The sequence below is a fragment of the Talaromyces marneffei genome, chromosome 6, assembly GCF_009556855.1.
Source record: "Talaromyces marneffei chromosome 6, complete sequence".
Lineage (NCBI taxonomy): Eukaryota > Fungi > Ascomycota > Eurotiomycetes > Eurotiales > Trichocomaceae > Talaromyces > Talaromyces marneffei.
In genome coordinates this window covers 1160680-1176909 of record NC_072353.1, presented here as the reverse complement: position 1 = coordinate 1176909, position 16230 = coordinate 1160680, and the positions used below count along the sequence as shown (strand labels likewise).

Here is a 16230-nt window from a genome sequence, read left to right as displayed (position 1 = left end):
AATTGTTTATTTCGTAGATGAATGTTCGTCTTTGATGACTGATTCATGTCGATGTTGAAGTCATGATTCGGACAGAATCCGGAGCTGTCCGCGCTAGTCCGTAAATGGCATCACCAACATACATCTTCAACGGCCCGCGTCTGATCTCATCTCTCAACAAGCGCGTTGAATTGCGCGACAAGCTCCTATTTGGAGCAGTTGTACAATATGGCATCCAGTATGGTGACTTCCAACCTTTATTCTGGTACTTAGTAGCTGACTTCGAGTTTTGCAGACCGACAAGAGCGCTTGCAGATGCGCCAGCGCGGTGCTGGGTATGTTTCTCCCCGCACGCGAGTAGTTTGCCTAAACAACCTGACAGAATGTACTATTTTACAGCACACGCAAGATACAAGCGGTCGATTTTGGATTCTCGTTTGGATCGCCGACTGGAGGTGCCCCTGCATTATCAATTGCGCAACAACTTGAAAGCGTGCCTGAAACTACGAATGCTGTGGAGTCTACAGTTGATACAACATTTTCGAACACGACAGCGCCGGTTACTGAACGTTCAGCAAGAGAGACACCAACAAGGGCACTGCGAAATAGTTTAGCTACCACGGAGTCTCCCCGCAGATCAGGTAGAAATTCGATCCATAGAGTCTCAACCTCGAATACCACAACCCAGGAGCAGGAAGAAGGCCGCAGCAGCAAGCGGAGGAGGATCAGTAAGTTGACTAACAAGACTACAGCTACCTCGTACTGACTGTTTTAGGCACTAAGAACGACAATTTGATTCGCCCGGCTGCGTCTGAATCCGAAGCGATCGTGAACCCGTCCCCTAAGTCCATACGTGAAGATAATCCGCAAGACGATGTACAAAATGGCGTTGGTGCTAGTGAAGAACTTCCAGAAGCACCCATGGTAGATGTGGCTGGAGATGAAGCTTTGCTAGAGACTACAACTATCGAGCAGGAGGCGGAGCCCCAAGCAATCGTCAAGACTAAGAGAAGAGGAAGACCAAGCTCTGCACAGTCCCAGACAAATGGAGCCGCAGATCAAAAACAACAGAACACCGATCAGACTCGGAGGCGTTCGATCAGACACAGTGAAATCAACGGGTCGGATCCTCCTAACGAAGATACCAACCAAGACAGCCAGCGGGGACCATCTAGGGCAAGAAGCAGACGAGGCGTAGAAAAGCAGTCAACAACGGAAATTGAGCCAGAAGTCGACCGGGAACGGGAACAGGAAGATAGAATACCAGAGTCAAGCTTGAAGAAACGCGGGCGAAGACGCAAAGACCAAGAGCAACCCGAACCCGAACCCCCCGAGCAGCAAAACGAAGAGGAAAACAACGAACCGACACAAAAGGCTCCGCGTGGCAGGAGGAAGCGCTCCAGACTCTCAACAGAACACATTGAAGTAGAAGAGCCTCAGGAGGAGAAAGAAGATACGACGACACAAACTAGAAATAAACACAAAGGCAAGAACAGAGCGGTCGAGCCTGATGCTGAACGGTCCGTTGTCGAGGAAACGGAAGAGCGCGCTGAAGAGACTCAGAAGTTACAAGAAGACAAAGCAAGGAGGAAACAACAACCACAAGAAAATGGTGAAAGTTCCCGACGCAGGGGTCGTCCATCCCTTGGCAAGGGACAGGAGCCTCGCCCAGGACCAGAGACCACGCAGACCATAGAGACAAGACCTGAAGCGAGCCCTGAAGCAGTCCAATCAGCAACGCGACGGCGCAGAAGACCATCGGGAGGTACCACAGAAGCCAAACCAACCAGCGTACAACGCACCAATCGACGGCGAGAACAAGATGAAGAGCAAGAACCACGCCGACGCGAAGGAACTGTCTCAATCACCGTCCACCGTCTCGCAAACACACACATTCTAGACTCAACACATGCAACCTCCGACCCGTCCGATAATGAGCAGGACTCAACCGACGAACTCGAGGCCGTAGGCAAGAAATTCCCCAGCCGCAACGGCGTCAACGCAGCCGACGTCCTATCCCAAATCTGCAAAGAGATACTCGAGAAACATCTAGCCACACTAGACAACAACATCGCCAACGACGCAGCCAACCAAGCCAAGCGGTCTGAATATGCGCGACAACGCAAAAGCATTGAGGCCTACGGGGCGCAATTGGAGGGTCGACTATTTGAGCTTAGCGAGTTACTTGATAGCAATTTCGCGTTGGGAGTGCAGCTGAAAAAGGCGAAGCGAGAGGCCGCTGAGATGCGGAATCGGCTACTCGAGGTGCGCCGACAGAGACAGGAGATTACGCTACGAATGGATGCTGTGCGGCGGAAACATGGTGAGGAGGAGAATGCGAAGATGGTCAGTCCTTTCATTCCTCTTGATTTCTTCAAATGCTAATGTTGTGTGGTCTAGTCTCGCAACGTTATCAATAATACCCTACACAACCTCGACCTCACACTCGATCGGAATCGCAATAGGGCAGCCGACGGCGTTGAAACAGAAGGCAACGGTGTAACCGGTCTCGAGTTCTTACTCCGCAGCGTGTCGGAAAATGTGAGTTCATCTGCTGAGGGATCGTATGGCGGACTGTTGAGGCAGGTCAAGGCTTTTAACGCACAGTTGGAGATGACTGCCAGGAAGTTGGAGCGGTAGGAACCCTCCCACCTCTGAATATCGAATCTGTGGATAGAGTGTTATGTGTGTATATCGTTTATACCCTGACGATATTGTCAATGTTATGCATATGGATAGAATCACATGTGAATATGTACATGTTTTCTGATATGGAACTGGAGTATCTCGACGTTGGAACGAATACTACGTAACTATAAGATGCATTCATTATTCGACGTTCATGCAAATGCAGGAACTATCTCCATACAATCATCCCAACCAGACTAGTATGCCATATACTACATACTTAGGTACAGACTTTAAATTCCACGTGCAGAACAAAGTCCCAACCCAACATTGAACTAAATATGTACACTCAAGCCCCATAAAGGATCCCCATCCTAGCAGCCCACAAGAGTCAATACCAGACAGGACTCCTTCAGGTCCAATACATCAACTATCCATTCGTCCGGGACCAGTTGCCAATGCGGAGCTATATCATCCAATTTCCAAATCACGAACCTCACCACCTCGTCGCCCCATATCTTGCGAGTCAATGAATCTGGGGAACCCGAAGCGATACCGGGGGTAATACGTAAGCATAAGATCGTTAAGATATCTTAGCTAACTAGTTATATATGTAGTAGTTACTACGTAGAGATGAGCTCGAATTGCCAAGTATTGACTCCAGTTCCGTACATACGTAGTACTGCTACTACGCAGTAGTGCGTACTTGAAACAGGCCGAACTATGTGCGGCTCTATTGTAGTAGATACGTATTTCGTTTAGGAGCACACTCAACACCATGCTAGTACATGGTACTGTACGATGGGAACAAATCCCGATACGTAGTTAGTTACTTTTGATAGTATGTGCAAAGCCACCCTGAAACAGTGGAAAGGGGCCATGTGGGTTCGGCATCGAGATCTGGTCCATACGAACATATCCCTAGGCCAAGTATCGGTATTTGCGAATCGGCATCTCCTTCTCAAGTGACCAAGTTGTTTACGAACAATGAGGGTCGAAAAAAAAAAAATAACTTTCCGCTCCGCCGGACCGAATACGTATCTTAAAAAATAAAAAAAGTTTGATACTCACCGAGGAGTAACTCAGTACATAGTAAACACTCCTCGGGTCTCGATCATACGATGGATCTGGAGGGGATGAATTGGGTACGACCAGACTACGGTATCGGTATCAAACAGCAGGTAAATCAAGGGGCTTCTGAAAACCAAATAGTCTTCTTATCTTCTGTTGAATCCCTGCAAGTAATAGTAGTAAAGAGTACACCGTATCTATTTGAAACCGCTCAATTTTTGTGCCGATGAACGAAAGCATGAGTCTTGGCAGGGTCTCCCTATTGGCGCTAGTCGAAACTAAACAGGCTAAAAGTTGGGATTGATGGTACGCCATACGGAGAACTCAGCACATACTACGGTGTAGGTTTTGGTACACGTGAGCCCAAAGCCTAAAAAAAAGCCGAAGAAAAAGAAATGCACAGAAAAGAAAAGCTTGGCGGGCCGGTCAATCAGCCTATTTTGGTAGGCTGATGCTCCAGCCGTAGCATCCTTGCTCTGCAATTTAGTTGAGTTTACGAGCTATGCAAGATTTTAATACTATGTAATATGTATCTACGGAGGAAATAGATTAGTTAGATTAGTCACAGCGCATTATTCAGGTTACACCGTGCAAGTAATTGTTATACAACAAGTCTCTCAGAGCAAAGGAAAAAGGAAGTGGATCCTGATCGGCCGAGTTGGCTGGTGAAGCACATCCCGTGACTCTAAACCCTATCTTCTCGCCGCCTCGACTCTGCTCATACTAGCTAGGTACGTAGTAAACAGATTCCCAAGCCAACACGTAACGTAATTTTGAGCCCTGAGTCAAGCTATGTATTTAGTCAGTGTCTGATCGTTCGGTGTATAGTGCCCAAACAGGGCTAGCACGACTACTATGGTAAAAGTAGCCGTACAAAATATCCATTTATCCGGGACCTTCCTGTTTTACGGCTTAGTGGCTGGGTCCGGTTGAGCAGTAGACCGTGGTACAGTCGATGTGATGACTGATCGATTCGGTGCCGATGTCAGTAGCCGGGAGCACGCACAGCACAGCACATCATACCATGCCACGTTTGCTGAAAGTTACACAGGGATCGATGGGAAACAAACTCAGATTGCGATTTTATTTTCCTAAGTGACCCATGTCCAGTTTATTGGTTCTATGCAGTATGTAGTATGGACATCATCGCTAACGTATGGGCTGGCTGTTTCTGGGTAGATCAACCGGACGGGAAAATGGGATGAACCTGGAGATCGGCATTGCCCTTGCAAAAAGAGTCAAGCGGAATAACGCTCGAACTAACTACGCCGTACCACCGTATGGAAAAATACAGTAAAATACAAAAGGAAACCAGCGACTAAACCCTATTTGGAACGCCTTTGCCATATTGACCATGCCGGGTATATGATTGGCTCGCTGCAAGCTCTACCCCAGAAAGCCTGTACGACGCCCACAGGAGGCCCCACTCGCTACTTCCTCAGTTGGACTAGGCCAAGTGCTTAAATTGTTTCTTGAATAATGAATTACCATGCACATACGTAACTTGTACTGATAGTACACGCTATGTATCATAAAGGTATACAGAAAATTCCTCCGCATGCTTACTACGTACGTGCTGTTGCTCTGCACGACGTGAGGCCTAGCTCCTCGACCATATAGTATAGCATATACTAGTATGCTATACTATTCCCGCCAATCATGCTGCCCTCAAACACCACAACATTTCTTTCCCCTCATTTCCGCGACCGACCATCTCTGCATCTTCCTGACTGGCTACCGTAGACCAATAAGTGTGCTGAGCCCCATGCCAATGCAAAGCAATTGGACCATCTAGCCCCAGCTGGGGCCACTCAACCGAATTGTAGACGACACAAAAAAGGACTCAAAGGAGCGAGATTGATGACCCCATGCCCCCCTCCCCGCTAGAACTCGCTTTCCTGTTCCCCATCCCCAGATCCCCGAGCAGGCCGGACGAAAGAAGCAGTAGCTAGCTACGCACCTCGCCTCGCACGGATGGAGCTACGTATTAATAACTATGTATTAATTGATGACTATTTAACTATTCTGTGACTAGCTAACTAGTTAGTTGGTTGGTTCTGGGCTTGTGTCTTAAAAACTCCATCCCATCTACTCCGTACTCAAATCCTACGTATATATTGAGGGTCTGCGCTCTCCAGCCGTTACGTCCATTTTTCCCTTGCCACGTCTTTCTCCAAATTCTCCCTCCTACCCTCCTGCTTCGACATCAGACAGGCAGATTAGACGAGTGTCTCCAGTTCAGCGTACCCATCGCAATCTCTTCTTCACAGTCCATTGGATAATTATTAGATTAAAAGGTTCGTATACTGTTCTCTCTTTGCAACCCTGGAATAAAAAGAAAAAAGAAAAGAAAAAGCTTTGAGAGGCGTCGAAGCGTGCATGCATGTTTCCAAACTTTCTCCCCAAGGCTCCAAGGAAGGAGCGACTGACACCCGCAGCTGCCTTGCTAGGCCAACATCCGTAAAAGGAAGCTGCCACACCGGGAGCTCTATTTCTGTTGATCATCTCCCCCTTCTCCATCCATTATCTCTCTCCGTCTTTCTTGTCAGAAAATTCTCCATTTTCATCTTCTTGCGTCGCTGAACTACCTGATATCACTGCCCCCAATTGCATTGACCATCACACATCAGTCAATTACGCGATTGTTAACGAACGCAGATAGACACAATGGCATCCGCACCTGACGCTGCTGCCAACGCCCCTGTTCTCGACAAGGAGAGCACCAACATCGACCACGCCGGTGCTGCCACCAATGGCGGCAATGCCTACCCTCTTATGTCGCGCGAGGAGCACGAAGTAGCTCGTGCCGCTGCCCGCTTTGGATACGGTCCTCTTGCCCAAGTCAACACCCACGAGGCTCGTCTCCCCGCCTTTGGTGGTGAATTCCAGCCTGGTTTGTACCGTCCTGTGTCCGACCGCAAGATTGCCAATCCTGCTCCTCTTGGTTTGAGCGCTTTCGCCTTGACTACCTTTGTCCTTGGATGTATCAACATGGGTACCCGTGACATCACTGCGCCCAATGTCGTCGTTGGTCTTGCTTTTGGTTACGGTGGTCTTGTTCAGTTGCTTGCGGGCATGTGGTATGTCAAACCCCCCAACTCAGATATATGAGTCAAATCTGACGAATGATAGGGAAATGGCTGTTGGTAACACTTTCGGTGCCACTGCTCTGTCTTCTTATGGTGGTTTCTGGATTGCTTTTGCCATCGTCTTGACTCCTGGTGGATTTGCCATTGAGGAAGCGCTTTTAACTGCCGACAATGGCAGCCCTTCCATGTTCTACGACTCGTTCGGTCTCTTCTTGATGGTATTTCTCCCGCCCAGATTTTCGCAACGAATAAAAGAAAACTGACATAAGTAGGGCTGGTTCATCTTCACCTTCATCTTGCTGATCTGTACCCTCCGCTCCACCGTGGCTTTCTTCTCCCTCTTCTTCACTCTGGACATGGCCTTCCTCCTGCTCGGTATTGGTTACCTTGTTCGCACTGATGGCGCGCCCACCCCCAGCATCATCAAGGCCGGCGGCTTCTTTGCCCTTCTCGCTGCTTTCTTGGCCTGGTACAATGCCCTTGCCGGTATCGCCGATTCCAGCAACAGCTTCTTCATCATCCCCGTTGCTCACTTCCCCTGGTCTGAGAAGGGACGCGAGCGTCGCGCTAAGGCTGCTCGTGACACTGTCTAAACTGCTTTCTGATAGAAGAAACTCGACCTTGTCGAGTATGACTACCTATGAAAGAACTATTTTACACGTGCGATGATCTGCTGCTATAAAAACAAAACAACGTGGGGAGGGAAACTTTTCAAATGTTTTTACCATGTTTCTTTTTCCTGTCCCTCAGATACCCCCCTAGTGCCGTCTTTTCTTGTTCTTTTTTGAAACATCCTCTTGGTTCATGTGGTTCATCGATATTATGATATCTGATGATTGGTTTTTAGATGATACAATTCGTAATGTCTTCATGTATTGGAGAATACCAAGTTTCAACTCTTAATGCAGGTACTACCTAATACAATGGATGGTTCCTTAAACATCAAACATGATATAATTCATGGTTATCCATATTATACATATAAAAAGCGGATATAAGTAAGGTATCACCACATCAACGGATTAATATATATCATACACCATAACATACACACATACAACATATAAACGTTTCTTATATCATAACTTGTCTTGTCTTGACTTGACTTGACTTAATTTGAACTGTTGGGTAGTTACATCTACCGCCTAGCCATCAAAGTCATCCATATCTCCGACACATCCGCCATATAGCATCGATCAACATAAAAGTAACCCGCCAACAGATCCCTGAAATTGTCCACTGTGGTCAGGAGCTGTGGCGGACTTGTTGTTTTGTATTCGTTATTGTTGTTGTTATTTATATAAAATTCATTAATATTGGTCGAGTTATATGCGTCCACGGCTTTGGCGAGTTCGTCCATGAACCATGCCCGCGCCGTGGGGAGGTATTTTCCGGCGGTTGCGCCGATGAATAAGAGCCATATGAGGAGGTCCGGGAGGAAGGTATATGTGCCTGCTGCGATGCCGTTGCGCAGGGCAGTTTCGAGGCAGAATATTGGTAGAGGGAAAAGGGGGGCGATGGCTGGGTAGAAGGGCCATATCGTTGTGTTGTGGAATAGGAGACTGGCGAGTCGGACGGCGCCTTCGATTGTGTCGTCGCCGCGGAGTCTGTGTATCGGGGTATCCGGGGAGGCATTAATATTAGGGGCTGATGAGGGTGGGGTGGTGATCCATCGGTCGTTGACGAGACAGTATTCTGTGTAGAGGACTTCATTGTTAAAGTATTCTTCGATTTCTTCGTCGAAGAGGATCGCGGCGAGTTTTGGTTGGAGTTTGAAGATTTCGGCGTATAGAGTTAGGGAGGTGAGATCGTCGATTGTGCGGCACATTTCGACGCCAAATACACCTGGAATCTGGTCGAGGAGGCGCAAGGCAGACGCCAGTTTGCCTGCATTTTTGACGCTGACTTCTGGTGGTGTATGAGATGGCATGGTGTAGCGGATGAATGGGAAGAAGGGTTTTGTCATGGTTTTGCATGCGGATCGAATGTCGTTCCTTTTTTTTTTTTCCGAGCAGGTTAGTTGATTGTACAATGTCAATAGTTTCAGACAGCACGAACCATTCGACTTGCGACCGCACTGATTTATTAATGTCTGCAAAGTTTTTGCGCAGAGAAACCATCTTTCGTAACCCATGGAGATGAGGAGCAATATCTTGAGGATTGCTTCCAGTGACCTATTTTCCAACCAGTTAGGATCAAAACGGCAACCATTTTTATCTTTATCAAGACGGTACATACCTCTACAGATATCAGTAGAGAAACAGCGGAAATGCACGCATCACTCGTAGCCGACGGCACGGATGACAGATCTCGATTGATCAAACTAATCGTCTCCCCGCGATTCCGTAGTCGGTCGAGGATCAAAAGACTATTTCGCTGTGTGGCCGGATCGGCGAAGAAATCCCCGGTCATCAACGACTTATTCGTAACTGCCGAGGTGATACAAGCATATAGCACGGATGGGCTTGATTGTGCGAGCGAGATCCAGTGCTTGCGCAACTTTGCCACACCGTGGTTCATAAATGGTGCTGCTTGCGGGACAAGGTCGTACAGGACTGCAATAGTTTAGTTGCTACGTTAATAAATGCGCGGAATTGACCGGACTGCAGAACATACAGAATTTTAAATGTTGATATTGCGCCGATGAAAGTCGTATTTGAGTCGCTTGAAACGGATCTAGTACATCGTCTGTACCTACATAAGGCGCAGCAGGTACACTACTTGTCTCGTGCTTCCTGATGACTGATATTTGTTGATCTTGCGGCGATTCTTGCGTCCAGTCTTGCGTCGAGTCTTGGGGTGCCAACAATGATATAAGGGTTTCCGATGCCATTGAACCCGTACTCTTTGGTATCTTGAAGCTGTCCGGTGGCGAGGTTTCTCGAATCTCTGGAGATGACGAGCTCTTTGAACTGGATCTATCAGACGTCGAAGACGAGGACGGCGAAGGTATCGAGGACTCAATCGCACGAGAAAACTTCGATGCCGCCATGGACTCGGGTCGATATGCGAGATTCTTCCATGTCTTGCTCTTATTGTACCGTCGTGTGTTTTCCAATCGTTTCTTGCGGTTGTGCTCGGACATCACATGCGATCGAATGCGCTTCAGCGTTTCCTCTCTAGATCCTTTTTGCACTGTCTGCGGGTCTGAATTGACCCAGAACAGAGGCGATCGTGAGTTGCCGGTTTTCTGCTGTGGCGACATTTTGGCCTTATCATCGTCGTTAACTTCATTTTTGGGGGGCGGTTCATCTTGATTCAGAGATATTGCTATCCACAGATCAGCTCAAAGTTCCATTGACAAGCCAGATCTATATACTCACATTGAACGAATGGAGGCTGCTGAGGAGGCGTCGCAAAGGTCGTAAAGACATGTTCGTACGAATGATCTTTGGAGTGGGCAGCACGCAGGCTGTCGTCGTATGCGACCGAGGCCGTCTTGGCATCCATCCGGGGTAGCCAGATCTGCTGAACTTCACGATAGCGCAAGAATCTCAATGCTGACGGAAGGATCTGGGGAGGAACAAAGGCACAGGATATACAGATGAGAAGTCTGGTTCTTCCTAGTTGGTGGTTTGAGGGTTTGAAACGTGGGTGGCGGGCGGGCGATCGCGATTTGGAATTCGTTAGCGACTGGAGTTTAAGTCGTTAAGTTAGGCAGTCGATAGTGAGTTATGGAGTTATGAACGGAGCTAACTTAATCGCGAATTCATCAATGACAAATCTCTTCTCTCCTTTTCTCATAATTTATGGAACTACTACTCCGTACTCCGTAGCGTAGTGAGATTAAGGCCGCGGTTGTCAACTAGCGCTTAATCATTCCATGTACAGTAACTTAGTCCAGGACGCAGCCAGCCAGTGAGCGTAAGGCGGCTGTGTCATCGTAGGTGTGCGACAACTGTGAAATGCGTGGCTTAGCAATTGGCACGAACCATGGGTTTTGGATCTCCGCGCCAGTTGATAGGTGGATTCCTCACCCAGCGGTGCGATGTATCTATTCATGATGAAATCGACGCGCATCCATGGAGAAGACGTCGTTGTCCATCGGTAGGACGTCGCTAGCTCACGCAACCAAAGCACGTTTCCGTTCATGCGTGAGGGGGACTTAGTAATACTGCAATAACTAGTGGACTAACCAACTAAGCCCTAGCCGAGCTAATTATCGTATATATCGTATTTCTATTTGCTCCATAAATGCTTGTTTGTTTCACTTGACAGTTGAGTCTGCAGCGTCACACATGATCAAACTGTGGGGCTGATGATTGGGAATCTGACATGGATAAAGCGTTGAGATTGTACTACAGAGCACCGTCGACCAATCGATTTGTACTCCATCTGAGCGGTTACCATGTACTTAAGTGTGACAGAATACGTACTCTGTACTATGTGCCCAAAGATGCTATATCTGGTATCTGCAGTTGATGCTTTAGACATTCTATCGCTCCGTACTCTGTCTCGATCGACGGGATATCAGCATATCACCACGGATATTCCTGCAACAATCGATATTAGCCAACCTGCGATAAACCAATTGATTATAGATAGATGTATTTATCACAGTTCAACTTGCCTCATTCTTCCACGTCCAAAATGTCCCAGTATGCTCAATATTCTTGCTCTGAACCACATCGATCATCGCAACCACCGATTCTTCCGCCGTTATCTGTCCGCCAGAAATTTCCCATGCAATACCGAGATTGCCCATGTCTCTGTTGTAAGGCTTTTAGTGTATGTTCTTTTTCTCGATTGCTCGGGAAGAATACTCACGTCGCAACCTCTCCAGGATGCAGGGCTAGTATAATGGTATCTCTTTGTTTGCGTTTCAGTTCCTCGGCCATGTGCTTTTTTCAACCTATGTCAGCACTGTTTCAACCATGAATCGTATTGGTGGTGGGCCATTCGACATACCCGTAAGGCTTGATTTAGTGCTGCTTTTGATGCGCCATATGCAGCAAACCTGAGACGATAAGTATGGGCATCATCTCCATATATGGTCAAGGGAAGGTTTTACTGACCCGTCCTCGAAGGCAAGGAACCGCGCCGTCGAGCCCGAGTCGCTAGACATAAAAGCTATCGTACCAATGGCTACGCTGCTGAGTTGTAGTAGTTTCTGGGCTACGATGATGGGACCAATGGTGTTCGTGTGAAGATGGGTTGCGAAGTGATCGAAAGTCCTAAAAAAGTCAGACTGGTCGGTCTATGATGATGTCTTTGGGGAAGGCGCGCCTTTACATTTCTAGTGTTCGCTGGAAGGGGTCAGTTTTCATCAACCAATCCCCCCAAAAAGGAGGAAGATCTTACGTTTGGGTACTTTAATATCCCAGCATTGATGACCGCGTAATCAATTCTTTGCTCCCCGGAATGAACGAATTGGTGGATAAAACCCTAATCGCCATACTTTCAGCCGGCCAGTCTTTCTAATTGACCTCCAAAACAAGAAGCATACATTGATACTCTCCTCACGGGAAACATCACATGTCAAAACCCGCACTTGTCCCGGCGCACTCTGAGCCAGCGCATCAATATCCGAGTTGGGATTGCGTACTGTCGCAATGACGCGGTGGCCAAGGGTGACTATCTGGCGAACGAACTCGAGGCCGATGCCGCGAGATGCGCCGACGATGAGCCATGTTTTGGGTGCGGACATTTTGTTTTTTTGTTCTGCAAATTAAATTGTAGATCTGAGGAGGACTGGGAGAGTGGTTATATACTCATAGTAGAAGATAAAGATGTTCTCCGCAAATCACCAACCTTATCGCGAGCGTAACACCTGCCTAGATAGGAAGGTACAGCCGTGCAGATAACTGCACATTTGCTACTGCTCTAATACAGAGCATCTGTTTAAATACAATTCTTTCAAATGTCAGATATTCGACCACAGGGATATACTTCTGCAGAAGAAAACAGAAATCAAGACGTGATGCTGGTGGTCAAATCTGCTTTACGAAACAAGCCAATGCATCATTGCTAGTTGAGACGTTGACGCACCGACCATGGGAAATTTCATTCTTCGATCTACTCCGTACGACGTATGTAGTATGTACGACTTAGGGTTCTTGGCCGATGAGGTGATTCACGATTGCTAGCGTGCTACAGACTGTTGTTGCCTAGAGAGATAGATATAAGTACTATGAGTATACACGTACCCCACTCAACGATACCAATTGAAGTCGTGACTTCAACATTCGAAGTCCACTGCCAGTATATTACACATCCCAGCTTCATTCCAAAATGTCTCGCACCGCCCTCTTCGTAATCGACGTCCAAAACGGCCTTGCCAATTCCACCACCGAAATCCCGCAAGCTCCTCGCATTCGACAAGCAGCTGAAACCATTCTGAAATCCGTCCGCGGAAATGTTTCACATGTGAAAAGGCCCGAGGTATTTATTGTGCAACACGAAGAGAGTCCCGAGTCCGGGGACTTGGTGCGCGACTCAGAGCCCTGGAAACTTGTCTTTTCGCCACTCGGAGATGAGAGGCTGGTGAGTAAACATACATGTACGTCCTACGTAGCCCATCCTTTTCATCCATAGATACAACCCCAAGAACTGACGGAATACAATGGGTAGGCAATACCTTCGAATCCAATCCCGACTTGACTACTCAACTCCGCACCCAAGATATCAGTACGCTGGTAATGTGCGGCATACAAAGCGAGTACTGCGTTCGCGGAACATCGCTTGGAGCACTCGCGGCAGGGTTTAATGTTATTCTCTTGCAAGGGGCGCATTCGACTTATGATGATGCCGGTTCTGGGAAGAGTGCGACGCAGTTGGAGGTTGAGGTGGAGGAGGAATTGAAGGCGCAAGGGGCGGTGGTTGTTCCTTGGGAGAAATGGTTGAAGGACCAGAGTGATGTTCAAGGGACTACGTAGTTCGTACTACCCACCCCTAAGGCTACGGGTAAATGCTGAGAAACGGTAATTTGTGGAACTAAGGTGAGATATCCATTACATTAGCGCTGACGTATGGAGGGTTGGCATGTATATATCTAATGACACCACGAGAAGAGTAAATGAAGTATGCACATTAGAGGTTAGACAGAAAAAAAAACACATAAGCGAAGGAGATGATGAAATGCATGCGCTAATCAATCGCAGGATAAGACACTGAACACACAATTTAGCCCTCACTATCCCATGATGTTGAAGTAGAAAATGGCGCCACTATATACTATTTCTTTTCAATAATTAGACAATTATGCCATTCCCGGTCGAGGGAATACTGGCACTGTCCCCATTTGTTCAAGGCCACCCATTGTTCCTTGTTGTCCGCCAACGTGCCACCCCTGACCTGTCTGCTGGTTGATAAACGCGCTTTGACGGAAGGGGTTTGTACTTCCGGTTGGATTAGGTTGAAGAGGTTGAAGGGTCTGCTGCTGAGAGTTGGGTTGAAGAGATGAAGATTGTTTTGAAAATGGATTTGTTCCTGTGCGTTGTGGTTGTAGTGACTGTACGGGAGATTGAGTTGGTTGGAAGGAGGGCATTGGAGGAGGATTCAATGGTGGAATTGCGGATAATCTTTTAGCGAAGGGGTTGGTGTTTTGTCTTGTCAATGGTTGAGTAACCTGTCCTGGCTGACTGAAACCACCAGCCACACCAGTTTGATTTGTGACTAGCATAGATGCTCGGAATGGGTTCGTCGTCTGAGGCTGTATTCCAGTCACCATGGGCTGTTGCTGAGCGAATGTCGCAACTCCTTCCTGAGGAATGGCTGATAGTGTATTCTGAAAACCGTAAGATTGAGGACCGTATCCACCAAACCCGGCTCCCGTGGCCTGGGGTTGCAGTTGCTGTGGTGTAGGCTGGGGTTGCATCTGATTGAAAGGGTTTGTACTGAGCTGGTTGAAACCGCCAGCAAACCCAGTCGGCTGATGAATAAAACCTGGCTGGGCCGGTTGCGCAAAGACGCCCTGTTGGCCGGGGAACCCGGCGGGCTGCGCCTGGAACATTTGCTGGCCAAACCCGGCTTGTTGGAAATTTGGCTGCGGTTGTTGTTGAGGTGCTGGTGCTATCGTGGTCTGTTGTTGTTTCGGCTCAATGCTATCAAAAAAGTCGATAAGATCCGGTGCCGGTGCTTTGGTCTCTGTCTTGGGTGCTGGGGCTGTTTGAGGTCTGTTAGAAGAGCTGGAAAGTGTGTCCTTTTTGCTCAACACTGGCGACCTGCCGCCAGCGGAGCCGGGACCAGCTCGACCCGCTGTCTTTACACCTCTTTGCAGTTGATATTCTCGTCGCCGCTGGTCGAAATCCGGATCTTTCAGGTCATCCTCGAGCAATTGTGTGAGATCTGTAGAAGCATGTTTGAGGTTTGGAATCTCAAGCCGCGTAGCATATTCAAAGTGTCGAGCGACACCAAGAAATTTCACCACTTCCTCTGTCTGGGCGCTGAAAGTCTTGTATATCTGCAAGGCACGCTCGCTATCAGGGCGGGACATTTCAAAATAATGTTCTAGTCAAATATTAGCATTGAGTTGCATATTAGTTAGATGAGCCTATTACCTAGCACATTGATCGTCCCCTCATTCATAACAGAGTAGAGGGCTAACAAATCCATGGTCAGAAGCCGGAATGCCGTTAACGTGATTTCATTCTCGACTTCGTCCGTCAGGAGCTAGTAAAAGGTCAACACAAGATATGATCACACTTTTTGACAGGACAAGACATACATCACACTTGAGCAATGCCTTGATCTGCTTCTGTACGACTTCTGTTTCTCTCAACAGACCTTTGCTGACCGTCAACCGCTTTAACCGGCCTTGTCCACTTCGTACATGGTCGACCTTGGTATCGGCGAATGCCTTGGCGCGAGCAATCAGGTAATCGGAATATCGCCGGATATTATGTCCTTGCGCTTGAACTGCATCGAAGTTAGCACGGAAACACTAAGCGCACCCTGTCCTCGGCTGTGGTCCGACTTGCCTTCCGAAAAGCTGCTGATGGCGACCTTGCGGGGATTATCTGCAAGATATTCAAGTGTCGCATTTTCTGCTCCTTCCCGTATCATCATATGCAAAACTATGAGAGATTTAAAAACAATCGTCCATGTTGAATCACGTAATCGGAATTGTAGGGTTCGAAAGATTTCACCAACGCCGGCCTCTCCGCTGCGCGTCGCTACTAGGATGTGTTCGATGTACTTTGATTTTGGGGGCGCGAGCTGTGAAGTGTCAACTAGTCAATGGCTGTTGCAGCAAGTAAGTCTTGTCGGGGTCGACATACTTTGATCTTCGTGGCCCCTTTGACCGACTTCTCAAAGTTGTGCGTCATTGTTCAGCTGCCTCCTGAATGTGGCGCACAGAGTCGACGCGTATATTATATTTATTTTAGAGTTGTCAAAATAATAAATTCGTACACCCAACTCTGTAAACTGGATAGAAAGTTGAGACAGCGTGGATTTTTAGCTTGAGTGGCCAGCACAAACCGCCATGGTTGAATACGTAGTTGGGCTTGTCGTGAGTGATGAG

The 16230-nt window shown here is 47.8% G+C and overlaps 6 protein-coding genes across 6 annotated transcripts; 3 read left to right on the top strand and 3 right to left on the bottom strand.

Annotated features, from left to right (window-relative positions):
- Positions 1–207: 207 nt before the first annotated feature.
- EYB26_007938 (uncharacterized protein) lies at positions 208–2619 on the top strand (the record flags this gene model as incomplete). The annotated part of the gene is made up of 5 exons (XM_054267197.1): positions 208–217; positions 275–314; positions 379–707; positions 755–2325; positions 2380–2619. 5 exons carry the CDS (start codon positions 208–210, stop codon positions 2617–2619), a joined length of 2190 nt encoding a protein of 729 aa, XP_054123172.1.
- Positions 2620–6345: 3726 nt separating this feature from the next.
- EYB26_007937 (uncharacterized protein) lies at positions 6346–7360 on the top strand (the record flags this gene model as incomplete). The annotated part of the gene is made up of 3 exons (XM_054267196.1): positions 6346–6758; positions 6811–6985; positions 7040–7360. 3 exons carry the CDS (start codon positions 6346–6348, stop codon positions 7358–7360), a joined length of 909 nt encoding a protein of 302 aa, XP_054123171.1.
- A 545-nt stretch (positions 7361–7905) lies between these two features.
- On the bottom strand, positions 7906–10217 carry EYB26_007936 (uncharacterized protein; the record flags this gene model as incomplete). The annotated part of the gene is made up of 5 exons (XM_054267195.1): positions 7906–8761; positions 8826–8941; positions 9006–9322; positions 9384–10037; positions 10091–10217. 5 exons carry the CDS (start codon positions 10215–10217, stop codon positions 7906–7908), a joined length of 2070 nt encoding a protein of 689 aa, XP_054123170.1.
- A 1028-nt stretch (positions 10218–11245) lies between these two features.
- Positions 11246–12414, bottom strand: EYB26_007935 (uncharacterized protein; the record flags this gene model as incomplete). The annotated part of the gene is made up of 8 exons (XM_054267194.1): positions 11246–11260; positions 11338–11476; positions 11535–11608; positions 11676–11724; positions 11783–11941; positions 12000–12013; positions 12069–12152; positions 12214–12414. The coding sequence occupies 8 exons, from the start codon at positions 12412–12414 to the stop codon at positions 11246–11248; spliced, it is 735 nt and encodes a 244-aa protein (XP_054123169.1).
- Positions 12415–12998: 584 nt separating this feature from the next.
- Positions 12999–13642, top strand: EYB26_007934 (uncharacterized protein; the record flags this gene model as incomplete). Its single annotated transcript, XM_054267193.1, has 2 exons — positions 12999–13266; positions 13338–13642. 2 exons carry the CDS (start codon positions 12999–13001, stop codon positions 13640–13642), a joined length of 573 nt encoding a protein of 190 aa, XP_054123168.1.
- A 323-nt stretch (positions 13643–13965) lies between these two features.
- On the bottom strand, positions 13966–16033 carry EYB26_007933 (uncharacterized protein; the record flags this gene model as incomplete). Its single annotated transcript, XM_054267192.1, has 5 exons — positions 13966–15215; positions 15266–15377; positions 15433–15623; positions 15686–15923; positions 15986–16033. 5 exons carry the CDS (start codon positions 16031–16033, stop codon positions 13966–13968), a joined length of 1839 nt encoding a protein of 612 aa, XP_054123167.1.
- Between the last annotated feature and the right edge of the window lie 197 nt (positions 16034–16230).